This window comes from Cricetulus griseus, chromosome 4 (assembly GCF_003668045.3).
Source record: "Cricetulus griseus strain 17A/GY chromosome 4, alternate assembly CriGri-PICRH-1.0, whole genome shotgun sequence".
Classification (NCBI taxonomy): Eukaryota; Metazoa; Chordata; class Mammalia; order Rodentia; family Cricetidae; genus Cricetulus; species Cricetulus griseus.
In genome coordinates this window covers 210462974-210489999 of record NC_048597.1, presented here as the reverse complement: position 1 = coordinate 210489999, position 27026 = coordinate 210462974, and the positions used below count along the sequence as shown (strand labels likewise).

At 46.1% G+C, this 27026-nt stretch overlaps 1 protein-coding gene across 1 annotated transcript in view; it reads left to right on the top strand.

Moving 5' to 3' along the window:
• Positions 1-262: 262 nt before the first annotated feature.
• Ephb1 (EPH receptor B1) overlaps positions 263-27026 on the top strand; it is a 298236-nt gene continuing 271472 nt past the window's right edge. The window contains exons 1-3 of the mRNA XM_035444232.1: positions 263-332; positions 417-481; positions 24441-25122. Coding sequence (XP_035300123.1) covers positions 263-332; positions 417-481; positions 24441-25122 — 817 coding nt within the window. The remainder of the gene's footprint in view (positions 333-416; positions 482-24440; positions 25123-27026) is intronic.

Here is a 27026-nt window from a genome sequence, read left to right as displayed (position 1 = left end):
CTGGGAATTGGCATGTAGGGGCATCAATGGGGAGGAAGCAGGGGAATTTGTGGGGCAGGAAGTGAGGCTGGAGTAGCACCATTAGGTACAGATGAGGACACACAGAGGACCCCGTAAGGCTAGAGGAAGGCATGTAGTTTGGCTCCGAGAAATCCCCTGGATAGAGTGATGCAATATGGGTAGATGCTGGATGTGGGGGATAAAGATGTAAGCGCAAAGATAGCTCCTGGCACACAGGTAACTGAGGAGTTCCAGAGAAAACATGGGGTCTGCAGTGCGTCTCAGCAAACTCTGCCCCCGCATTGTGTCTCGGTTATCACAAAGGAGCCTGAGTGGGAAGATACTTAAGGTTATTTCTGGCACCAGATACTATCAGACATAGTAGCTTCATGCACTGTTCTTTTTCTGATTTGCAGAAACATTGATGGACACAAGGACAGCCACTGCCGAGCTGGGATGGACGGCCAATCCTGCCTCTGGGGTGAGTATCAGACCAGCATCCTTCAGTGCTACAGGGAGGTCCTGAGTCTACAGGGTGACTGGGAAGTACAGGACTTTCCTAAAGCCATACATGTGGGGAGAAGTGCCCAGAGGGAATGCTGGGTGTACTACCTATCCAGAGAGCAGCACCATGGGGTCTCAGATCTGCTCCGTTATGTGTGGTGTAGAGCATCTCATGACCCAGGCTTTCCACACAACTAGCTCCTGGGCAGCATAGACCATAGATATGTCAGAATGGCATTAACACTAATGCCATTGTAACACATCAGAGATCAACAGTGCCCACAGGGCTGCAGCGAGGCCAAGGCCATGAGGAAGGGGCTGGTGGTCAGAAGTGCTGAGGCGGCTGTCTTGCACCTGGAGCTTGCCATAGAGACACACTCTTAATTCATTTGGTCTGTGTACATGTACCTGGCCAGAGCCTATAGCTGTGATGCTGACAGTCTCCTGTGAAAGCCAACCATGTTCATGGCTAAATTAGGGCTCACCTCTTCTCTTTGACATTGCATAGGAAGAAGCAGGCTTAGCTGTGATGTGTTGACTTTGGAGTGCCTCTGGGGGCACCCACGGGCAGGTACATTTGACCTTGTGGCAGTAGTCATCTTCAAAGGGCTCTGCTCAGTGAGCTGGGAGCCCATGGTGTGGCTCCAGTGTCCATGGGAGAATGGCTTAGTAGTCTGGCTGCATAACGCCACTGGAGGGTCAGACACAGAAAGATGGCACTACAAGTGGCCTGGGAAGTGGGAAGAAACCAAGAGGACCCTTTCACTGACATGGAGGGAAGGGAGTGTCAAGGAGGCAAGAGAAGCAAAGGCTGCTGGGTATGAAACATACCAACTCTGCCCAGCCCCGAGGAGCCTGTTGGTGACCTACATGGATGGTTTCAGAGGACACCAGGTAGGAGGCAGGAAGCAGTGATTAAACAGTATAAGTCAGAAGGAAGTAAAGTGAGAGAGACTGTGGGCGAAGACAGTGTGGGACATAGAGGACCAGAAAGACTGGGGACACATTTACCTTTGGGATCAAGATATCTGGAGAGGATAGTGTGCTCTAGGTTGGTGAAAGAAGCCATGACATGGAATCTCTTCTACCTTCATACCTTCTGCCTGAGATTGGGATTGAGGTTTCAGACAGTGAAGCCTGGGAATCTTAAGGTATGGAACTTTAAGAGGAGGAGGGCATTTATACCAGTTGCTCTGCACCATTGGAGAGAGGCCAGGTACGCTGAGAGGGAATGAGGCCGAGGCCAGGGCCACGCTGTGAGTGAAGGCCGGCTATAAATATGTGTTGGGCCAGTCTACAGGGTCTCTGTCACCTGCCTGACACTATCTGGAGGAGATGTGCCAGTGGATGTGCCCAGAGTACATTGTACAGGTGTAATGGTGAGATTGAAGGGTGGAGGAGCTCAGGACAGCCAGAAGTTGTTGGCATCTTATGGACTGACTGTTGTGACCAGATGGAATCCTGGGGAGGCTGTAAAACAGGTGGGTAGGCACATCTGAGACTAGAGACTAGAGTGGGACCAGAAACTGTGGCTTTATGTCAGGGGTAGGATTTAAGGAGTTAGTTTTGAGTTAGTTTTGCTCTGTCTTAAGAAGGAATCACTCCGTTCTCCCCAAGAAGGGAGGCAGCTGGCACTTCGATGGATGCTGTTCACAGCACATGGCTGGCTTGTTGGGCTCCACAGAGAGAGCCTAAGAGACAACTTTTTGGTTTATGTGACTATCCATGTACCTCTGCTGTTGTACTTGAGAACATGATCTGGACTTGGCTAACCATCCATACTTAGCCCACAAGCTTGTTTTCAGTTCTGTTGTTAGAAAGCTGACTATAATATTACATGCCAAAATAAGAACATATTTATGCCCAAATCCAAACTACTGCTTGGTAATTAGGCATTCACCTTTAATGTGAGCCTCTTGGTTTAATAAAATCACACACTACATAGTAAACAGAGGGAAAAGGCAAAAGTCACATTATAAATGGACAAAGCCAGGGAGTGCTGAGTTTCCGTGTGAGGGCATCCTAGTGAGGTTCTCCAAGACCCCCCTTCCTAGACTTGGTCCATCCTTTTCTGGTCAGCCCCCCCCCCAGTGTGGGACCTGTGGACAGGGGTGAGGTCAGAGAGTCTGGGGTCATCACTGCATTGTAGATGGTGGCCTTTATGGACACATGCTCCTCCGTAGGCCTGTTTCTAGGTGCTGCCTGGCCCTTTCTGTCCCTGCCTTCCTCCCTGACCTGTGCCCTGCATGTATTATCTCTGGTCTGTCCCCTCTGGGACCCTCCTGAGTCCTCCTCCTGCTGTGGCTCAGAGGTCACAGCACTGGCCTCTCACAGCCTGCTATAAGGGAAAGAAATTGTCCATGTTTTCAAGGCCCAGAGGATGAGTCTGCTCTAGTTCCTTGTCCCTGGTGGCAGTCTAGCAGGGTGCAGGCACCAGGGATGTCTGTCAGCTGAATAAGTGATACCTCTTTGCAACTGTATCCCAGGGCTCTACACTAAGAGATGCCCAGGACAGGTTCATTGTAGCCCAACAAAGAGTTAGTTCCAGGCCTTGCAATATCCAACTGTCACTAAAGAGCTGGTTAGCAATGCAAATATCACAACCTCTGAGATGAGCCCGATGGAGGAGAATGGACACCCAGAAGGTGTCTTTCTTTTCAAGCTCTGACTATAATGGGTTAGTGACAAGTCTGGGTCCCTCTGAGAGCCAGGCATATTCAGTTTCCTTGTTGGAAATCCAAACCCCAAGTGCCTTTACTCTTAAAGAGCTTGGGCAGAGCTCACCTACTATTGCACCTGAGCCATGGATGGCCTTCTTTTGTGTCAGTTCCTGTGTCTATGATGTGAGTCTCTAAGAGTGAATATCTGTGAAGTTCTCATCTTCAAAGACTGCTTTGTGTGCTTCCAGACTCCATGTGCATCTATGGTGCCTCTCAGAATCACCTTCACAGCCAGTGGCATGTGGAGTTGACTATTTTAACACTGCCATTCTTCACCAAGGCTTGATAGAGGGAAATTGGAAGGGAAATTCAAAACCAAGCCTGGCAAGCCCACAGTTTGAGTGAACGGGGCTCCTGTGTGTTCTCTCTGTTTAATCAGTATATATATATGTATATATATGTCTATGTATGTATATTTTATGTGTGTATTTGTATGTATGTGTGTATATATTTATGTACCTATATGTGCATGTTTGTGTAAATTATATATATATATATATATATATATATATATGTTTATATTTGTGTGTCTGGGCATATATCTGTGTATATGTGCATATTTATCTATATATGTATACACATTTGTATACCTTTACATTTCTATACATGTGTTGGCGTATGTGTGTATCAGAATGCACATGTTTATTTATGTGTGTATGTATATGCTTGCTTGTGTGTATATGTGTCTATGTATGGTCAGAGGAAGTTAAATGAGTTTTACCCAGGCCTCTCTAGGCACTTCTGTGGTGTGGAGGAAGGATTATTGAACTGATAAGCGCTAAACATCTGGAGCCAGGTGCTGAGGAGGGAAAGAGTCCTACCTGAAAGTCTAGATCTGGCCATTAACTCTCTGCACAAGCTATAGGCAAGTGTAGGATTTTTCTGGTTGTCCAGGTGTGGACTGTCTGGGCCACTTGGCAGCCCTGGCTATGTCCTCCATCCTTGGGTCCTCAAGGTCCCCTTCCAGTGGACTCTCCTGGGAGTGAGTGAGGAAAGTATACGCAGGGGAGAAAGCCACTCCAGGAACCGCCTGTCTCTTCCAAGGCCGAACAAAATCAACTCCAATTTTTCTGGACTGGTGTGACAAGCCTGTGGAGCAGCAGCCTAAGCCCCAGGCTATGACATCAGATCCCTGCACACATCCCCTGTTGGCTGATCCTTGCCTGTGTGACCAGGGCCTGGCCTTTAGACCTCTTCCCTCCTCTGCTCTGTGGAGTAACAACACCACACAGGACACAGTATAGGTAAAGAAGTTTTCTTTGGCACCTACTTAGGAAGCACTAGCCTATTATCAGCCCTCTGGAGGGCTGAATATTTTTTTCTCCTCTTCCTTTGATGACTCAATCCTGCTAATTAGGACAGAAATGCCTGAGCTGAGTTAGGGGTAGATCCAAGTGAGATTTAACTGTGGGTGAGAGAAAGGGATTTTGTGAATGGAATTTCCCCCTATTTGACTTTGGAGACATGCCAGGAGCAGGAGGGCAGAGGGTGGGGCCAGCTGTGCTTCCTCACTTTGTGCGCTGGTCTGAGGGCATGCAGCCTGGCGGCTGGGTACCGGTAGGGGAGCTACCCTCAACATGCACTTTGCTCTTCATCAGAACTTTTGGTGGCCAGTGACAGAAAAGCACAGACCAGTCTTGGAGGAAGCAGCCCAGTTGGTCCAGGTGGCATGGGGCTACAGGTTGGGCCAGTTCCCCTCAACACTCTGCCCCACGCCTGCCTCTTTTATTTTTTTCTTTTCTGTCTCCTCCCCACCCTTTCTCTTGCTTCAGCTCTCACACTATTGGGTATGTGGCACTTTATTCTACAGTGTACCTGCAGCAGCTCCTACCCTTTAGCATTTCCATCTTTATGCTAGCAAAGAGGAAACACCTGATGCTGGACCTTGAGGCCCTGGCATTTGTTCTACTTGGGCCTCGCTGGCTGGTCTTGGATTCTGTACCCACTCTCAGAGTACTCGTTGCTCACATGCGGCCTGTGTCTGCTCTGTGTTGAGCTAGGCCCAGTGGAAGCCCAGGGACTTCAGGGAAGGAGGAAGTAGCTCTCCAGGGTATAAGTTCCAGAAAGGCTATCAGATGGCAAATAAGAAAAATGAAAAAAAACAAACAAACAAGCAGCAAGCCTAACAGCCTAGAAAAGGTCTGTGTGAACCAACCACAGGGCTTCCCGGGCTCCGTTTTACTGCTGAAGAAACTAAAATGAGGAGCAGCTGATAAATTTCCTTAGATCACATGGCTAAAAAGTGTCCCTGTTGCCCTTCAACCTCTGGTGTGCTGATCCTTTATGGCACAGCTAATGAGACGCCTGTCTAGGACAAACTGCAGATGTGAGTTGTGGAACACTCAAGCCCAGTCGCCCATGAGGTCTAGGAATTCAGGCACAGTGTGTAAAAGGTTTTCTTTTTCTCACAGTATGAGCCATGAATGGAATCCTTTCCTTAGCTATTACCCAGGAATTAGTGTGGCTTTCTCAGCCAGGAGAGGCCAGTCCCCCTGCTGGTGGCCTCTGACCCTCTGATCTCTCCCTGCCCCTCCCTCCTGCCCTCCCCTTTTCAGGTAAACCACTGAGCTAAGGCAGAGCTCCCCACCCTAGGTCTCCCTCCCACTCTTTATCTTTTTCTCTTTCTACCAAAAGGCCTGTAATTAGGAAACATTAGCAGGCTCAAAACAGCTTTCATACCTGAAACATCCTCCCTAATTGCACTCAGCCGAGCTCTTCCCTGGCTATTAATGTCACTTTTATGAAGCAATGAGGAGCAAAACACCCGAGGCACTTAAAACATTTTTTATATAATATGCGTTTTTTAGGAATGGAAGTTTAAAATCACCTGCCTGACAGAGACAGTGATAGACAAAGGCATGGGGGGCTCAGGACTAGAGCCAGGAGGTGGGGCCTCCTGCAGGAGATGGAGGGTGGTCCCGGAGATTCGGAATCGGCTCTGGGAAGGAAGAGAAGGCCTGGTGATGCAGGAAGGTTGGTGGGTACTAGATGGAGGGATCCTCAGGGAGGGGAGGTGGGTTGATTCTCGTGTGTGTGTGTGTGTGTGTGTGTGTGTGTGTGTGTGTGATGTGTGCATATGTGTGCATATGTGTGCATGTATATGTATGAGGGGGTTAAGAAAAGCTTATTTCTAGTTTACCTGATTAAGGGACATTGGAAGTTGTGGCTTTCCAGAATCTTGATGTCACACTAATTTCCTTTCTTTTCCTTAGCAATGACCTACAGACCCATTCATTAGCCTCTTAGGTCGGTCCCAAAACTCTAGACCCACCTCTCCCTTTTTGGAGAAGACATGGCCCCAGAAAGAAGCAATTGCCCAAGTGGCTCACCTATGACAGATTCCAATTCAGGTTGGAGCACACAGGCAGGTGGGTCTGTGTGTCCTGTCCTCAGGCCAGATCTGGCTTGTTTGCACCCTAATGCGCATAGTTCATGTGACTGGGACAGACAGGTGTCTTTTGTCTTCGTTTAATTCCCCCTATGGGAAAGTTAATCCCAGCCCTGAAATTCTTCTGCAAATGGCATATTAGCTTGGGGATCTAATGACAGATCTTCCTGAGTTAAGGGCACAGGCCTCTTTGGACAGTGACAGAAAGCAGGGTTCCTGAAACTTGGCACCAAAATGGAGTAGAGTGGACCAGTTCTTCCAGCCCGAACACACAGCTACTCAAATAGGAAGCCCTAGTGCAGGGCAGAGCATCAGAAGCAAGGTGAGACTGAATTAGGATTTCAGAGAAGGGGTGAGGGAGATGGCTCAGTTGGCAAAGTTCCTGACACACAAGCATATAGGTATGAGTTTGGAATCTGTAGCACACATGCAAAAAATTGGACTTGGCATGCACCTGTAATCCTGGTGCTGAGGAGGTGGAGACAAGGGATACTCACATGGCTTTCTGGCCCACCAAATCAGTGAGCTCCAGATTTGGAGAGGGCTCCTGTCTCAATAGATCAGGAAGTGAACAATTGAGGAAGGCACTCAGAATCAACCTCTACATACATGACATATATGTATATATACATGTGTACACACAAACATGCATGTGTATGTAAACCCAACACATGCACTCTCCAACACACACACACACACACACACACACACACACACACACACACACACACACACACACACACACGGCATGTATGTGTATGCCCAGAGAAGATGAAGATGCTCAGGAAAAAACAGATGAAGGGAATGAATGTCAAGATTCTCAGAAGGAAGAGCAGACCCTAGGAAGGGTGAGTCTGCAGAAACAGATTTGGAAGAAACTGATGTTCTGGGGTTATTTCCATTTTCTGCTAAGGTCTTTAACTTCTCTGGGCCCATATTCTACATTTATAACTTGAGTGATATAAGAGTTTATTTACAGAACCACAGGGAGGATTTAGTTTGTTTACCTTTTTTTTGTAAGCCACAAAACTGAGGGCAATCCTGCTTGCCTTGACTCATGCTGGTGGCAGCACTGACACTTTTTAGTGGGGCTTATCTTGGGTGGGACTAGGGTGGGAACAAGATAAACATCACCACATTTCTATTAGGCCATTTTTTTCTTTAATGAAGGCCAGAGAACACACCTGCTATTGATTGCAGGGTTTCCATTGACTTCTACCACTACCTGTCACCCTCAGTTAAACAGCCTGGTATGCTGGGTTCCAGCATCACATGTATCGCCTCACTGACTCTCACCAGGACCCTGAAGGTAGGTGATATTTCTTCCATTTTTCAATGGTGTCCTTAAATCTCAGAGTCATTACTCAAAGTCACAGCACTGAGACTGACCCCGGGCCTGTCTGACCACAGAGCTCACTCTTGTTCCACTGTCCGTGAAGGAGTATGATGCTTGAGGAACCAGAGGGCAGGTAGGCAATGAGCAGAGGCCAATGTTTCCTAATACTCTACAAAGGGGGAGACTTACTGCAACCTCAGCCCAGAGAGTGGTACTTATAGAGAGTTCCTACTGAGTCAGACATTTTTTTTTTTTAAATCAAACTTGAGAGGGACAGCCGGAGCAGGTGATTTGTGATATGAAAGTTTAGGGGCAGAAGATAGTAAGTCTAAGTGGGGCATGAAGTGAGAAGCCTCGCTCACAGATCATGTGATCCCTGACCAGAAATCCAAGAACAAACAGGTAGTATCTGTAGATGGTAGGATCTAGGCAGTGATGCAGGATCTTTCATGTGCCTGTTCCCAACCCCTAAACCCTGGGGACCACTCAGAAGTGAGGATACTTTGAAAGGGAGGACTGTGAGGGGACCTTGGTGGTTTTGGTGTTTGGTTTTGGATCTGTTGAATGAGTTCCTTCTGCATTAGAGCTGTGTGTGTGTGTGTGTGTGTGTGTGTGTGTGTCCCTGTGTGGTGCATCTTCATCTCTATGCACTTGGCCCTGATTCATCATGATGGACCAGGAAGTCTCAGCCATGTCCTGTTGTCACAAAGGACAGAACAGTCAATGTGATATTGGAGTATTTGGACTTGTCTTGCTGACTGAGAGCTCTGCTTTGACTCCTACCTGAACAATGATAATGGATTGTGTTTTTGTTTAGGTACAGACAATTAATTCATTATGCAACAATGAGCCAGGGGTGAGACACTGGGAAATCTTAAACTTTTCTGGGACCTGTTTGTGGCTAGCCACATCTGTGTGGAGCTACAGGAGGAGGAAAGGCCAGGCCGATCTTAGATATCCAGAATAGGCTAAGTGTCTGCCATGGATGGTGCTGGTATGCCACCATGCACTGCATGATGCCAGCCTGAGAGTATCTGAAGTAAGGGCTCCACGTGGGATCTGAATTTTCAAAGAGAACTGGAAAAGGTAGGATGTCTTCAGTGGTTATTGATGAGTGATCTTGTCATTCAAGGACTGTTTGTGGACCAAGGCACCTTAGTCCAGAAATGTTCTAAAGCCAGGTCCAGGAAGCGAAGGAATGAGGTAATTTTTCTCAGTAGGCATCAGAGTCCTCCACAGGTATCCTGGCACCAAGCTCCAGCCGCCACAGGGAAAAATTAGTCCCCCAGAGCAGGTTATATGAGGTGGCCACATTCCCATCCAGCTGGGGGAGGGGGCAGCAGACTGGAGGGGAGGCATCCTTCTTCCCAGGCCAGATTTAGTTGGCTCTTGAGAATGGGAATGAGGCCAAGAGCCCCTCCTTCCATCCCTGGCTGTCTGTCTTGTTTCCAGGATACTTCCAGCTGGCTATAGCCAGCATGGCCCATGTGCTGTGAGCTCACAGAAAGAGAAGCCCATTTTCTCAGCCTATGACCCAGTGTGATGGACCAGCTTCAGGTTGGCCTCTGCTAGGCATTCTGAGCAGTGATCCCCCAAGCTGAAGGAAAATACCACTAGTTTCTCCAGGGCTAACTCTGTGCCCTCCATCAGTGGCACCAGGGGCTGAGCCAAGCTCTATTAGGCAGCTGGGGCCTGGGGCCTGCAGCTCCCGCCCCTGCCTTGTCGAACAAGGCCGTGTTGGGCAGCAGTGCGAACCACATTCAATAGACAGCTTAAGATAATCACATGTGTGAGGTACTGGGATAATAGTAGCTGAATACCCTGCCACCGTTGCCATAGTGACCAGCCAAGCACTGGCTCCCCTCCCTTTTATTTTTTTCTTTCTTTCTTGTTTTCTGGACCTTCTTGTTTTAGGGCTGGCTGGTGGGGTGGGGGATGAGTTTGGGAAATGGGGAAAGAGGAGGAAAGGGGGAGGGTAGACCTAGAGGGCCAGGCCATTATATTCTCTTTAAATCCCCCAGTTGGAGGTATTTTAAATCTCAACAGAGACAGAGAGAAACAGTGTCTTAATCCCCAGCTCCCTGTGAATTATTTAAAAGGATGCTGTCAGAAGGATGAATTTGTCACTGTTGCAGTGTCAACAGCAGCAGCAGCTGTCATAATGGCTAGGGACCCCACTCCAGGCAGGGCCTGGTACATGATGCCTGGTGGAGCTTCCAGTTGTGCGGGGGTGTGTGGACCAGATGCTTCTCCTGAGGCACAGGTCGGCAGTGTCAGTGCTGGCTCCACTGTGCTGGAAGATCCTGGGTATGAAATGTGTCAGGCTACACAGAGATGCCTGTCAGCTGGACCTCAAGCCTGCAAATGTGGTGGCTCCCATAGCACAGTGTCCCTGAGCACCCTCTAATCCAGAATGGGAAAAGGAGTCAACCCTCACTTGCCCTTGGTGAGGGGTGAGGGAAGGCCATCACCAGCACTCCCACCGGTGTGTGCACACACATACACACATGTGCACACACACATATGATGGTGATGAAAGTGGAAGCATGAGGATAGACAACCAGGCAGACAGGAGAGAGCTTCAGATCATACACCGTGAGGGAACACCAAGCCCACCAAGCAGGTCTCACCAGAGGGCTCTCGTCCATACTGACCAACTCCCCAAAGACTATGACTTGGGTTTTTAAACATCTCAACTATAAATCCTGTTTAATCTTCACAGACTAGGTTCTTTTAGTTTATCTGTGCTGCAAAGGAGAAAACTGGTTTGGAGAGGGTTAAAGACTTGCCTCTGGTTAACCAGCTGGGTCTTGATTGAGCCCAGAGCTGGTGAACTTACACCACCATGCTAACCACATCATGATCTGGTTCTGAGTTGGGCAAGACTACAGAGGCAGTTCTCACTTGGCCCCCTCCCAGCCTCCTCTCCTTCCAGTCTTCCTGACTCTGCTCTTGAAGTCACGCTGGTACCTGGTTTTCTGGGTAAGTCCCTGGTACTTATGTGGGGAATTTGTCCTTGTTTCCTGTTGGACAGTGCCTCAGCACCAAGATTATCTGTTAAGCACAAATGCTGCTTTTCCATATCAGGTGTGCTCACCTGGGACCTTCTCTCTCATCTCCTCATTTCTACACCATCCAGTAGCGGGGTGACACAGGGTAGTCTAACCCCTCACTTATACTCCTGTAAGTAACCCAGGCAGCTCATTGGTTCACCAAGCTGGATTTGGGTAGAGTCATTTCTTTGGTTCATTGTTAGTGTCCCATCTGGAGCAAATAGACATTTGTTCATATCACCCTCTGGGAAAGTCATATGGTGAAGTCATATAGCATTAAATGCTATTAGAGAGGACATGAGGAGACAGGCAGGGGCAGCTGTCAGGGGTGGTGGGCAGCTGCTTCAAATGGATCTTGTGGAGTTTTGCTTTTAGACTAAAATTTAGAGGCCATATTGGGTAGCATTATGTACATGTTCTCCATATTCTAATTATGTCCCTTTACTCCTGTGTGCTCCAAGGAGTGAACCTATGCTGCAAGAATCTGGGGTTCAAAGATTTCTGGTTTGTGCCACTCAGCAGGCAATATGAAGTTCTTTCAAGATGTTGGCCATAAAGAAACAATGTTTTGTGAGCCACCCTTCTTTTCAGGACACTGCATGGACTGTGTTGATGTGTGGGGTGCCATTCCTATCTTTCCAGCCCAGCACATCTGGGAGGTAAATTAAGCATATTGGAAGGTGAGCTGGTGCTCAGGCCCGCAGGGGAGCCATTGGGGAAATATTGCCTTGGTTGGTTGGTATGCTAAATGATAGGTCCCTCTGGGCATGTAGGAGTTTATGCCCCAAGGACCGCATTTTACATTTTCATTAGCCCTCTAGCTTGTCTAATCTCCTAGCTCTTTCAGGCTTAATCTACTGTCTACACTGGAGCTTCCTTCTTGGAGTCCACACTGATTGGTGGGAAGCTAGAAGGTGGTGTCTCTGGCCCATCTGCTGCCCTAATGAATTTGTGGGCTCCTCTGTGCTTGATGAAGTTGAGCACTGCTGGAAGCATGTTCAGAGAGGCAGCCATCTCCCCTGATTGGGCAAGACCATCTCATTTCCATTATTGTCCCACAGGGCACAGTGGCAACAATTTCTAGTGACATAGCAGCTTCCCCTAACTACAGGTGATGCCCAATTACAGACTGCAGAGTGGACCCAGAGCCTCTGAGCTGTGTCCAGTTTTATCTTCTGTGATCTGAGCTGGTGGGTGGTGGGGACCCACTGAAAGCCCAATTGAAAGGAGATGGTCAACGCTGAAGTAGAATCAGAGGAAGCCTGGGAAATTGTCAGGGAACAGAAGGGCTGCTGCTTGTCTCCCTGGGTCTGTGTGGAGAGGGAGTTTGGATCTTTTGTCCTTCCATTCTGCTGAGCACAGGGCAGGATAACTTATCTAGGATCCGCACCCCGTTGACTCAGCTAGAGGCAGGGCTTGAGGTTAACAGTAATGATGGCCATCCCTCTAGTGACAGTAATTGCTGGTAGGCAGTAAGTGGTAGTTGCTGAAGATTCTTCAAGGCTTACTTCTGTGACCTGCGAGGCCTCACCACACCTTCCAAGGAAAATAGTATTTTGCAGGTGAAGAAACTGAAGGTCAGGAGTTGTCTGTAGTCATAAGACTATAGTTAGCTGAGGTGAGGCCACCTGCCCCTGGCTCACCTGCCGGCCTCATCTCTTTCTGGTCTTCCTGACTCTGTGTTCTTATAGCCACACTGCTGTCCTGGTTTTCTTGGCATGTACCAGGCTACTTGTTCTGGGCATTTGTTCTTGTGTCTGGGATGGACCTCTAGCCTGGTTGGTAAGTGTCATTCAAATTTTAGAAGCCCTTCCCAGCCACCCCCTACATTGGCTGCTACCATCTATCTTCCCACATGCTCTGTAACAGCCTGTAACACTGTGTAACCTTGTTGCATAACTTCCCAAAGAAAGATGTGGAAAAAAAATCTATTCACTTCAGATAGGACACCAATGACAGATCCTCCCCCAAGGCAAACAAACAAACAACACCCTCACAAGAGGCCAATTCCACCCAGTCAGTTCCAGCATGGTGAACTAATAAATTTATTGAGATTACTTATAAGAATATGAATGCAGAGCTATAGGAGAGTGGGCGATTCCATTGCAGCTGTGTCATTAAAAGCATCTGTCACCATGGGTGACGACTTACCAAAGCTATACCTCCGGAGCTCCATACAGCTTACAGACAGCTCCACCCAAGAGTTACGCCCAGCAAGTTCTTCACTGCTTATCTAACACCAGGTAGGGGCCTCGGGAGTCTTATAGCTTTCTGAGATTCCTGAGTTCTAAGCTTCTGGGTCTTATGAGCGTTTCTCCTCCCTTTAGGAAAGAGTGTTTCAATTTAGAAGAAGTAGCCACACAGCTGACTTAATATTTGTATTGTTTGTTCACTCTCTATTTTACCGTGTTACTATATAAGTTTCACAGGGGTTGCAAATTTGCTTGTTTTCTGCTTGTGTCCCAATACCTCATGCACTGTTTGGAGGATGAGTAGATTCTTCAGTCTTCTCCATTCTTGGTTTTAGACATGACTTCATTGAGCTGGGTGTGACACAGGCTGGGATAACTGAGACCTTGTCAGGCTAAACAGAGGCAGAAAAGCTGATTTTAGTAAGTGTGTGTGTGTGTGTGTGTGTGTGTGTGTGTGTGTAAGTGATGATGTGAATGTATGTGTATGCATGTAGGTGCCCAAGTATGTGTATGTGCACAAGTGTGTGGAAGCCAGTGGCCAATATCAAGTGTCTTCCTCAATGCTGAACCATTATGTTTTGAGACAGGTGGGATTTGAGACTACTGGATTTGGGAACTCAACAATTGGGCTAGACTGTCTGGGCAATTGAGATCCAGGGATCTACCCACCTCTGCCTCCCTAACTTTGGTTGCAGGGGTGTAGAGGCATACTTGCTGGGGATCCAGACTCAGGTACCTGGACCAGCAAGCATAAGAACTGAGCCATCTCTCCAGCCCAGCTTTACATTGTTTCTGTCCCTATCTTAAGTAAAAGTGTCCAGAGGAGGTGAGCCTTCCCTGCAAGCCTTGTAAACATGGTTTGTGGAAGTTGCTAGGTTGTGGCATTCTTGTGGTTAGTGAGAATTCTGGGAAGGAGGGAGGGAAGGAAGGAGGGAGGGAGGGAGGGGGGGGAGAGAGAGTGGGAGGGAGGGAGGGAAGTTATAATATCAGGGCAGGGCCTACTATCAAGTCCTTCTAGAACCCCTCGTGCTTTTTAGGCTGGGATTGTCCTCAGAGGCCATGTAGAAATGGACCAGATCTCTTAACTTCACTGGATTCTTCATCTTTGACCAATACATAATATTGTTTAGTTTGTCATCAATCTCATTTATCAAAACTGACTACAAATGACCTTTGCCTGCTTCTAATGCAAAGCCATCCTTGTAGATGAAGAATGTATCAGTATCTGGAGGCTGTTTTAAAAGGCAGTGCAGATAGCCTGGTGGGAAGAGCTCATGGTAGTGCTCCTGAAAGGGGACAGTTCTGTATACATATATGAGTTTTGATGGCACGTCACACGCACACACTCACACACACACACACACACACACACACACACACACACACACACACACAGTCTTACAATCAGCCTGACAGCAAGTAGTCAGTGTTCACTATTCAAATGGGCTGTAGACACCTGGTAGCCCTCTTGAGCAACAGAGCAGCTCCAACTTCCAATAAGTAGGTCTAGCAAACCTAGAGCTTGAAGACACCTAAAGGTGTCATTCCCATTCATCAAAGTCCTAGTCTGAAAGCCTGAGCAAGTATTTTCTAATGGGTGTCATTGTTTTCTTTATTATGCTTATCTCAAGGACAGATGGGCTATTTGCATCAATAATAGTGCCCTTTGAAAGGTTGTTTCAAGTCTGTGTGATGTGCAAGGTGGATTGTTTCTTCTTCTTCTCCTTATATGGCACTGTAGTAAATCCCAGTGATGCACCAGTGGCCAAGGAGGCAGAACACAGTAGAGCTTCACTCATTGCCTCTGGCTTCCAGCACCTTTTAAAATAATTCTTTTATTGTTTGAGATTGATATTACATCATTTCCCCCTACAACCCCCTCCCCGTGTACTTACCCCCTTGCTCTCCTTCAAATTCATGCCCTCTTTTCCTTCGTTGATCTATTCAGTCCATATCACGTTACTTGTATGTACATATTTTTTTTTTCAAGACTGACCATTTGGTGTTGGATAATATATTGACCTGCTCTTCCATGGGGAAGACTATTTCTCCTGATCTCAGCATTCCTTAGTTGACCACAGTTCTTTGACTGGTGCTGAGGCCTCATTAGCTTCCTCCCCTTCCGCATTAGTGTGGCTGTTGGTGTCTTCCTTGTTCAAGTCTTGTTAAGGCAGACATGCTGGTGAGACTTGATGGTGTAATTTCTGACATTCTTTGGGAGACACAGTATTGAAGCAAGCTTCTTGTTCTACTGGCTCTTACAGTCTTCCTGCCTCCTCTTCCACAGTGATCAGTGAGTTTGGGGAGTTGGGTTGTAAATATGCCAGTTGGGACTGGGCTCCACAACCCCGAATTTTGATTGATTGTGGTTTTCTGTAATGGTCTCCCTCTATTATAAAAGAAGTTTCCTTAATGAGGGGTGAGGACTGCATTTATCTGTGGGCATCAAGATAAATATTTAGAAGGTCGTTAGGGATTATACTGGTTTAGGAAAGTAGTAGGTGTAGGCTCTCCTCCAAGAGGTATGACTTCATTTGCCCTGGGTAGTTGGCTAGGTTTCCACTACCAGGCATGATTTCCCTCTTGCTGAGTGGGGCCTTAAGTTCAATCAGGATTACTGCCAAAGGTATGGATGCCACTATTGAACACTGAAGGTTATCATGCCATGCTGGTCATTTGTAGGGAGAGACCCTGGATACCTGTACCAAATGAACATGGTCAGCGGTACAGGTATCCAGGTCTCTCCTTACAGTCATTGTTGTGGTTTACAGGTTTTATATGTAAGAGTACTGGTTGTTCCCTTTGGTAGCTTTTACAGCACCTTCCAGTACTATGAAATCTGGCATTGGTTTGAGAGCTGAGCACTAGGATTGCACCCAGTGAGGGACCCAACACTGTTCCAACCCTTTATAGGTATGACCATGGATGACATGGATTTGTGTTTGAGAGATTCATAGGGTTAGAAGAATTAAAAAGAGTTACTAGGAGAATCATTTGGAGGAGAGAGTCAATGGAGGAAAGGATAAAGGAAGAGAACACTGGATAGAAACACTATGGAGGAGAGACTAGAAGAAAGATTTTGATAAATTCCCTGTGATAAACAAAAATGACACCAATGGAGAAATAAGAACACAGCTATTCCTAGGCATGGAGAATTTGGCCCTGTGTGGGCATGGTGTTGCAGGGAGCAAGGTGAGTTCCAAGTATCTGCAGGTAATGTCCAGCAGGCAGCCTGAGCACTCGGGAGCAGTAAAATTGGTGATGTACTCCATGGCAACTGACTCCTTGCATGTGGATGAGCTCATCTAGGATAAAAAGATGAGATGAGTACCCAGAAGACTTGTGTATTTTTCATTGGTCCTAGACATCCCTGGATAAAACATCGATGCCTGGCACCAGTGGTGTGAAGCTCCATGCATAGAACACAATTCCCTGTCCTCAAGGAGCTCACAGCTCAGTAGCAGAAACCAAAGTCACATACACAAAGCAATTAAAGAGTAGTTGGAAAGAATGTATTGCCAATTGTTAAATTGTGTGCAATAAACTCACCCATGCTTGAAGCATTCTGAAAACTAATCTCCATCCAGAGATTAGCTGGGGATGGCATCATGGAGAAAGTGAGGCCTAAGACTCCTTGAAGGAGGGACTGTAGAGAACGCCATCCTGCCATGTGTGTGCCACCTGACTTGTGTGCAGCTATTTACAGAATGTCCCCTGTCTCTCTATCTGTTAACAGGTGTTGTCCTTCTTGGATGGTGTCCAGCCAGGCCTGCCATTCTTTAGCTTTGTGTGGTAGAAATGAGATGGTTTTGTAGAAGGCAGATTAGGAAAAGGTTTTAGGTCCTGTCAGAACTTCAGCAGCAGTGCTTAGAAGTGGGCAGGGCTTCCGGGTCTGCGTGTGAGAGGAAGTGGTCTTGGCTTGAGAGCTTGACATCTCTTGCCTTATATGTTGCCACTATTTTCTGACAAAACACCAGTGATGATGACAACAGCAACAAAATCAAACAGAAACAAGACATACCACGTAGGCTCCATCCATAGGACAGTGGATTTGAGAGAGGCCAGTTAGGAGAAATAGTTTTCTGCAAGAATGACCAATTGAGCTTGGACTTTCTGAACACTGTTGGCCTGGTGACTTCCTGATGGGCCTCCAGTGTGGAAAATCCCATCTTGGCATGGGATTCTGAAGCCAAGGGACACTTTTAGATACTACTTAGGTCTTGAGTCCCAGTAACAGGTATGTCTCCTTGACCACCTGTTTCCTTTCTAGATGCTGTCTTTGCCTCCATTTTAGCATCATATGTTCATCCAGAAACAAGATAGACTTAAGGAATATTTGGCAGTTGGTTTAAAATTGGATTTCTTCCCTTCAACACCATTTGCTCCAGAAAAGTTTATGCAACATGGGCCTATAAGTTAGGTTTGCAAAACAAACTTTTACAGATAGTGACTCACAATTTATTTTAAAACAGCTTTTTGTCATTTATATAATCTTAGCATTTATTAAAGACAAATGCAAATTTGCACATTGATGACATGGTTATGCTTGTATGTTTTATAGATGAAGAATCAACTCTTTGGATAAATACTTGATACTGCAGGGCATGCAGCGTCTTCAACATTTCAAGGTTGATCAATATTTTGCATTTATGATCATCAATGTTGGGATCACTGGTTCATATTAATTCAGAGTACCAAATGTCAGAAGTATGCTTAGGGCCATTTCAGATGTTGTTGGAAATTCTGTCTCAATCCCAAGGCCAAGTTCACTTACTGACTTTTTTGAAAAATGAAACTAAAGTCAGCAACTCAGATTAAACTCATAACAAAATAGAACCCAAAGATGTACTGATTTGATGCATGTTGAGGAGTGATGACAGGAAAATAATTGTCTTTGTTTTCTGTAATTAAGCCATCCTGGTTTAACTAATATAGCATAGAACACTCTTAAGTAGAGTAAGAACACTGTTTGGATCATATGATTGGCTCAAATTTGAGCTGAAGTGTTTGAGTTTGTTGGCCTTGCGTGGTGTGATATGTACAGAAAGAAGTGTGTGTATTGTGTGCACAGAATGAAAGCAGCAGTGTGAGCATTCCCACAGGCCAGAGATATTTTGGATTCATTACATGTTGATTTGTGTTAATCCTTGGTCCTTATATACTCAGAAACCGTTTATTTACTATTGTTAATTTGTGTGTGAATATGTGTGTGTGTGTGTGTGTGTGTGTGTGTGTGTGTGTGTGTGAGAGAGAGAGAGAGAGAGAGAGAGAGAGAGAGAGAGAGAGAGAGAGAGATATTTGTGCCATCACATACAGGGTAGTGACCCATGTAAGAAACTGAAGTGTAGAAGGATAAAGCAGTGAGAAAAGGTAAGGGTATAGGGTGAACAGAGGTGTGGGCTGCTGTGGGCATGGTATTTGTGAAAGACAGGCCAATTCTGCATTTTAGGGGAGTTGAGGCAAAGTTAGCTATAGCGATGTATTTATTAATATCTTGTAGCTATGTTTATTTTAGGCATGTAATTAAATCATTTCAGTGAACTTTGAAGGTTTGTGGTCATCATACTCCCATCTGAGAATATTCCCTTCAACCCAAAAGAAAACTCTTACAAACTTGTACCCATTTGCAGTCATTCCCCACTTGACTCCCTAAGCCTAAAGAAAATGCTTTTCTGTTTGTTTATTTGGTTCTTCTAACTCCATGTGTGTCTAGAATCATATAAAGCATGACCTTTCGAGGTATATAGCTCCATTCACTTGAAGTAATGTTTTTGGGATTCACCCTTGTTTGAATATATATCAGTCATTTACTCCTTCTGTTATGAATAATATTCCACTGTATGGAAACATTATACTTTGTTTATGCATTTGCCACTTAGTGGATATTAACAAAATTCTTCAGTCACATTAAAGAATTAAATTGAGAGATTCAGGAAGAAGGGTAGGTATAGAGAGACTGATGTTCAGTGAAATAAGAGAGGTGCTCCACAAATAGGATTTTTAATAATAGTTGGTGAGAAATTCTATTTCAATGAATGGCTTTTCACTCCTCCATGGCTGTGCAAAGCTTCCAGTAAGTAGATCCTTGGAAGGCTTATGGAATGAGATCTTCAGAGGCATGGCTACTTCTGGAGGTAATGATGACTTGAGAGAATAACTATGTACATATCTGATTTTATATGTGAAATTTTATCTGCGGAATGATCCTCCAAGTAGAATTGTTAAGTGAAAGGCTGTGAGTGGCTGTAATTTCTTATTGGAATGGTACGAATTTGCCTCCCATCCAGCTGTGTGTCAGAATTCTTTTATAAAGATTCATTTTTAGTTAATTTGTATGAGTGTGCACCTGCATGTATGTGTGTGTGCCACATGTGTGTCAGTGCACAAGGAGGCCAAAAGAGGGCACCAGATCCCCTGGAACTGGCATGGATGTTTTTGAGCTGCCATGTTGGTTCTGGGTCTTGAATTCTGGTTTTCTGAAGGGGTCCAAGGGCTCTTAACTGAGCCATTTCTCCTGCCTATGTATCACAACTCATCTCTAATATCCTTTCAAACACAGTGTCTTCAAACTTTTACTCTTTAACCACCACCACCACCAACAACAACAACAAAAAGTCGAAACATGGCTTAAACCATTTTTGCAAGGCTGACTGACATGCCACATCCTGTCATGTGACTGAGTGGTGTGTCTGCATCTCAGTGAGCCATTTGTTGATATTCTTTGCCTATATGTCTATTTTATTACTGGTATATAAGCTTTCTATGTATTAGGTGAAATTATTGTGTTATTCATGGTACATAATAAATAGTTTTGAGGGTTTTCTTCACCAAGTTTCCTCTATTTATTTTCTCTTTGCTTACAATGGTTTCCATCATGCCCATTTAAAAAGTGAAGAAAATTGGTGAAGCTCAATTTGCCAAATTATGGTCTCTTGAGTTTTGTGTTACGGTTAATGCAGAGAAATTGTCCCTGCAATTTCTTTTGGCATTTTTATGGTTTTGGTTTTAATGTTTAACTCTCTGATTTATTGGGAATTTATTCTGGAATAATGGATGGAGGGTGGGTGAACTAGTTTTTTCCAGATGGTTAGCCAGTTATCCAAAATTTGATAAAAAAAAAAATAGATTTACCCTTCCCCACTGATTTGAGTTTAGGTGAACATTTTCAATGTTGAGAGAAGCAACCGTGTCAAATTAACAAACAAACAAACAATGTTATCCATTTCCACTTCCTGTCTTCTCAGTCATTTCCTCACCTATATCACTTTATCTCTTTAATGTCTTGCCAATCTGGTAAGCCACTCATGGTGCTTTGCTGCTGTTTAATGTCAGTAGGGAGAACACAGGGTGGGGGTTAGGACTGGAGGCTGGGAAGTGGCCACCGAACAGAGAAGTTTTGTAAATCTGCCCCTGGACAGTACAGGTTAATGGTAACAAAAATTGGTCCCAAAAAGGGAATTGATTATCTGTTTGGTCAGACTATTGAAGATCCATAGAAACTTCTGGCTTTTAGGGGAAAGACACAGGGAAACCAGCATCTCTAAGTATCCGAGATATTCAAAGATAGTGTAAAAAGGTGTTTATGGGGCACATGGACCCTTGGGTCTGGTCTATTCACCGTCAGGGGAGTCTCCCCAAAATATCTCTCCCATCTCCACAGGTCTCCTTCCCATCCCATCATCCTTCATAGCTGGGTGACACTGATCTCCAGTAGTTCCTCCCATGCACTTAGGCCTCCCTCCAGCCTAGTTCCTACTCTGAGATATCTTTTAAATGTTAAATTTTGGTCTCGTGTGGGTTTCCTCTCTAGAACTCTTCTATGTTTTCTGTACTCAGGTTGAAGTCCAAAGTTCCTATCATGTCCTGCCTCCCTTGGCTTTATCCCTACCATGCCGACTACTTGCAGCTTTGTGAGACTCTGTCAAGTGAACTTCATCCCTGAATAAATGGCACCAGCTTGCTTTTTCTCACCACAGGGCTTTTGTATTTGTGTGCCTTAAGGTAGAGATGCTCTGCCCATTTCTGCCCCTAGGATATACATACTTCTCCCATCTACTCTATCCCCTTGGAGACTCGTTCAGAAGACTTCCCTGCTTCATATACCTCCCTTTCTTGGTACCTCATAACCCCCCATTAATTAACACAATTATAATTATTTAGTTATTTTGATCCTTTCTATTTTCTGCCCCTGTCCCTCAGTCCTAAGCTTCACACTGCCTTATCCCCTGTGGCTTTTGGAATGCCTGGCATAAAGCTGGCATTTCAAAAACATTTTCCACTGATGAATGAGTGAGGTTTTGCAATAAAGCAATGAGACTGATGCCAGTGTATCATCAACAAATAGCAATGTTTGTCCCTCCCTGCTGGGAATGCCAGCCCATCCTAGCTGAACTGAAATCTTCTCTTTCTTTAAGGCCCTCCCCATGGTAATTGCTACTTCTCCTGGAAGGCATTTATCTCTCCTCTAGCCCTGTCTTCTCTCTTCCTTCTCCCACCCCCACAGCACCAGCTGACAGGAGAAGAATGGAAGCCGGAGAGAAATTAATGCACGGCACTGTAGTTGTAGTCTCCTTTCCCCCCCAAACCACGGGGAGCTATTCTTTCTTTCCATTTCTTTCTACTTTTCCTTTTGAATATACAGCTCCATCCCCTCTAATTTGATTTGAGCGCTCCCTTAGGAGCTGTCACGGAATCAATTAGATCTGTAGGATTTTACAACTTGAGGTCACCCAGTGTGATTCCTCATTTTACAGATGAGGAAACTGAGGCCCAGAGAGGTTAATGTCTGAGACGATTACCTCTGTTGGGTCTTACAACGCTAATCAGCGTCATTTTTGAAGATGGATGTTCTCAATATCCCAGCTCTGCGGAGTGAAGTCCTCATTCTGTTTATCTCTGGACAGTCAGTGGTAATGCCTGGTAGGTAGGACTTCCTTTCCTAGGCAGAGCTGCATTAGAGTCGGGTGGCCAGAGGCTCTGGCTGTGACTAGACCACTGTGCTGAATGGGGTCACGTGCTTCACCTGGGTATCAACCAAAGTGCTCCAGCGTTTATGCTGAGACCCTGCTGGAACAATGGATCATGAGACCTGCTGGGTTTAAACAGTTCTAGAACACGGAAAGAAAGCTGCCTGTCCTTCCTTCCAAAACCATGTCAGGTCAGCAGGGGAAATGTCTCTGGTGATGCCGGGAGGGATGGAGGCCTGAAAGCAATCTCAAATGCTGCCAGCAACTTCTCCCTCATCCATTTGCTTTCTGGTTTCCAAAACCCAGTCAAGCAGAACAAAACTTCCACAAACACATTTAAATAGAACATAACACAGTCTCTAAGAAAGGGAAAAAAGTAGCTCCTCTATATCTAAAGATCAATAAGAAATTAAGCAAAGCCCAGGTGAGGTTTGACAGCATGGATTTATACTCCACATGAGCTATGGAGCAGAGCTTTGGCCCAGGCATATCCTCATGTATGCACAGTATCTGTTCTGGTGCTGGGTCTAGGTGCTGAATGTCCCTTATATGCTGTGATCCTTTAGAGACCTACCAGCCACTGGTGGGGTGGGATGCTTCAGTGTGTCTACATTCTTACGGATGGAGAAAGAGTAGAGCAAGTGCCTGGATTGGGTACGCTGTACAGCCTGGGTAGGAGGAGCTGGGAGCTAGGAGGTTTTCTAGAGTTGCAGTTATTCCAGCAAAGACCAGAAAGACATCCTAGGTCAAATGCATAAAGATGGAGCTTGAAGGTGGAAGCCGCTTGCAACTTTGGCAACATTAAAGTCTTGGTGTTACAAGTTGAGTAAGGAGGGGTGCTGGGGGCCATAGAGTGATTACAAGGAGCTAGGGATGTATTTGAGTTAGGGGAGTGCTTGCTTAGCCTCCGCAAAGCCTAGAATTCAACCCCCAGCACTACCCAAACAGCTGTGGTTCAACCCCCAGCACTACCTAAACAAACAGCTGTGGTAGTAGTTGTCTGTAATACATTTGGGGAGGTAGCAGCAGCAGTAGCTACATAGCAAATTCAAGAGCCGCCTATGCTGTGGTTGGGGGGGGGAGAGGGAGGAAGTTCAAATCAAATGACAGACGGGATGCTGGTTGCTTTATGGGAGAGCTGATACTTTATCTAGGCAGCAAATCAAGACGGACCTTTGGTTCCCAAGGGTTTCTGGAAGGAACTCATCAGAGACTCTGGAGCAGGAACTGGTACTCTAGGAGGGCTGAGAGAGCTCTGAAAGTCTGGATATTCGGTCAGCTCTCTAGATGTCCTCCTTTTGTCCCTTCCACCCTTGACACTGTGTGCCTTCCTTTGTAGCCCCAGGGGTAAAGACTCCTTTAGTTATCAACTTTCTCCCACCACCTGTTGCAGAAATCCCCTTCTAAAAGTTTCTAGGCTATTTAAAGCGCTATCCCTCCTACCCAGCATCTCTCATAGCCATGTGCCATGGAGGAATTGCATGATGTCTAATAAGTCCCATTGTGGGACGCGTGGAGGGTGTGAAGTAAATGTCCTATTCCCCACTCTTCCTCTGATACATAAATATTTTGAAAAAGGAGTTCTCTTTTCCAATATGAATCATGGTTGTCTCTCCCGGGGTAAGCAGCGGTCCTTCCTTTCTAAGTACCGTCCTCCCACCTTCTCCTCCACCCCATCTCAGCTTAATTTACCTTACTAGGAGTATCTCTTAGCAGCCTCCATTGTTGTACAGTCTAGCTCTTTCAAAGATATTGCTCTTCTAAATCAAACGTTTTTGAGAATCTACGTTTGTTGAGAAACAAAAGAAAAAAAGTTTTTCCTCACTTTTCCTGCTTTACACAGGTATATAAAGGAGTTTTTCCACAGTAAAGATATTAGGTTCACTGATGGGAATGTTCATTGTGGAATTCTTTTATAACTGGATCTCTGATTCATAGAGTAGGAGCTGTTGGCAGCGAAGAGTATGGTGCCTGCCCTCATTGAGGGACAATAAAGGATACGCACAGCATGAGATTGCCGGGTTTGATGAGGGGATGCTTTCTATAGTTAAATCTGTTGTATCTGGGGGGTGGGTTGTAGAGAACTGTGACTCTAGATCTCTGGGAATCTTTAAGACATAGATATGGCTGTATGACCTCATTTGTTAAGTGGAGCGGTGGGACTGGTGGGCTCTTAAGGCCCCTCCAAAGCTCTGGGATTCTCTTCTGTACTGCCTCTTTTGGTCTTCTCACTCTCTCCTTTCTGATTTTTGCATGTGCGCCTGTGGCCTGCTTGGGACAGTGGGAAGAAGTCAGTGGCTACGATGAAAACCTGAACACCATCCGTACTTACCAAGTGTGCAACGTCTTTGAACCCAACCAGAACAACTGGCTGCTCACTACTTTTATCAACAGACGGGGTGCCCATCGCATCTACACGGAGATGCGTTTCACTGTGAGGGACTGCAGCAGCCTCCCAAATGTCCCAGGCTCCTGCAAGGAGACCTTCAACTTATACTACTATGAGACTGACTCTGTCATTGCCACCAAGAAGTCAGCCTTCTGGTCTGAAGCCCCCTACCTCAAAGTGGACACCATTGCTGCAGACGAGAGCTTCTCCCAGGTGGATTTTGGGGGAAGGCTGATGAAGGTCAACACAGAAGTCAGGAGCTTTGGGCCTCTTACTCGGAATGGTTTTTACCTCGCTTTCCAGGATTATGGAGCCTGCATGTCTTTGCTTTCTGTCCGGGTCTTCTTCAAAAAGTGTCCCAGTATTGTGCAAAATTTCGCAGTGTTCCCAGAAACCATGACAGGAGCAGAGAGCACATCTCTGGTGATTGCTCGGGGCACATGCATCCCTAATGCAGAAGAAGTGGACGTGCCCATAAAACTCTACTGCAATGGGGATGGAGAGTGGATGGTGCCCATTGGACGCTGCACCTGTAAGCCTGGCTATGAGCCGGAAAATAGTGTGGTCTGCAAGGGTAAGTCTGGGGCTTCTCAGCGTCTGCTGCCATCTTACCTGGGGAGGTCAACTTCATTACTTTCTTGCTTCTAGTTCAGTGTCATTCAGGAAAAGAGAGAGCCTAGTGGCTTATTATAAATCTTAGAAGAACCTCTGTCCCCAGTGCTGGACCTGATGGTTATCAGTTGGGGACAACTATCTGTATGCTTGTGTGGAGGAAAGGATGGGAAAAATTCTGAACAGTAGAAAATTATTCAATAATCACCTATTTATATTTAGTTTGGGAACACACATTCTCTCTCTCTCTCTCTCTCTCTCTCTCTCTCTCTCTCACACACACACACACACACACACACACAGAGAGAGACACACAGACACACAGACACACAGACACACACACATACACACACAGACACACACACACACACTATGCATCTTTCTTCAGTCTCAAACTCTGGGGGGCATGGAGTATTTGGGTTGTCATGGACAGTTCACTCAAGGGTAATTGAGAAGTGACTGAATTTGGAAAATATTTTACTTCATTTCAGTCCAGCTCCCACAGCATTGAACTTGGTCCTGAAGCCATGTAGCTCATTAACTCAAAGCCCTCTGGCTTGACTGTCTTTCTCCAGGGGCTCAGTGCCAGGCCCTGGAAGGAGATGAAGCTACTGGGACAGGAATGGGAACGTTCTGTGTATGGAGAGTTACCTTTGCTTCTGAGTAGGGCAGACTGATGCAAACTGCAGATTGGAGGTTTAGATTGGAGGCTTAAGGTATTACATGCTCACAGGAGATCTCTGAACCCTACATTGCCTTTGTTCAATATGTGGTAATAAATATGCTGAACTGGCTTCATTTGGTCCCAGAGTGAATGGAAGGGTCTAGAAGCCCTATATCTCTTGTCTACATTATTGGAGTTGAATATAGGGTGATTCAGGGCCTGGAAGAGAGGTGCGTTGTTCCGTTATTAAATCTTGCTTATGACCTTCAGAAGTTTGGATTGTTTAAAAAGGCCTGGAAATGATCATCTTCATTGTAACTTAACTCAAGGGTTGCCCCCTCTCCTTTGTAGTTTGGGAGTGAAATTAGCTCCTCCATCACGGGTCTCCTTAAAGCACCAGGTTGTCCCCTGGTGCTGCTGGAGCACCCAGACAGCCCTTGTCTATTTCCTACCCTCCTTCCCCAAACACCTGCCTGTGAAATGCCTGGCAAGGGATTTTGAAAGCCCATCAGCACGCGATCCCATGGATTCAGCTAATTGCCTGGGCTGGGGCCTTCGCACAGCCTTTCTGGGGCCTGCTGGGAACACAGAGCTGTGCCTTTGTGTCTTTATTGGATTTCTTGGTTCTGGGACCCATGATGGATGGCGTGGAAACAGAGGGGAGAGCGCACCAGATCCAGTGATGAATCAACGCCGACAGTTTTAAGACCAGCCGGGTCTGGTCCCACAGAGCTCCTCTGTATCCCACAGGTTGGGGGTGGGGTGAGGGCACCCTCTTTGGCATTCTTCAGGGTCTGAGTGGGGACCAAGACACCAGGCTGTCTTAAAGGCACAGGTGCAGCAGCTACTGGGCATGCTTGCAAACCATGCTGGGGTACATTTCTCTGGCTTCAAAGGGCTGCCACACGGAAGTTGCTGGCGGGGGCCCTCTCATTTTTCTCATTATTTCCTGAGCAGAGTGGCAGGGATGGGAGCAAGCATTGTTGGTTGGGATTTAATTGGGACTCTGGGAAACAGGCTTTCGTTTCTTTGTACTAATTGGAATGTTACTCTTTTGGGGGCTCTGCTGTCCACACTGTTTGTCAGTCACCTCTCATGGTTGTCCTGGGAGGGCTGGTGGGGACAGATATGTAAATGCAAGTTGTTTCTTTTCATTCTTCCTTCTTGGCTCTTATGGGCTTGCTTGTATGTTGTTAACCTCT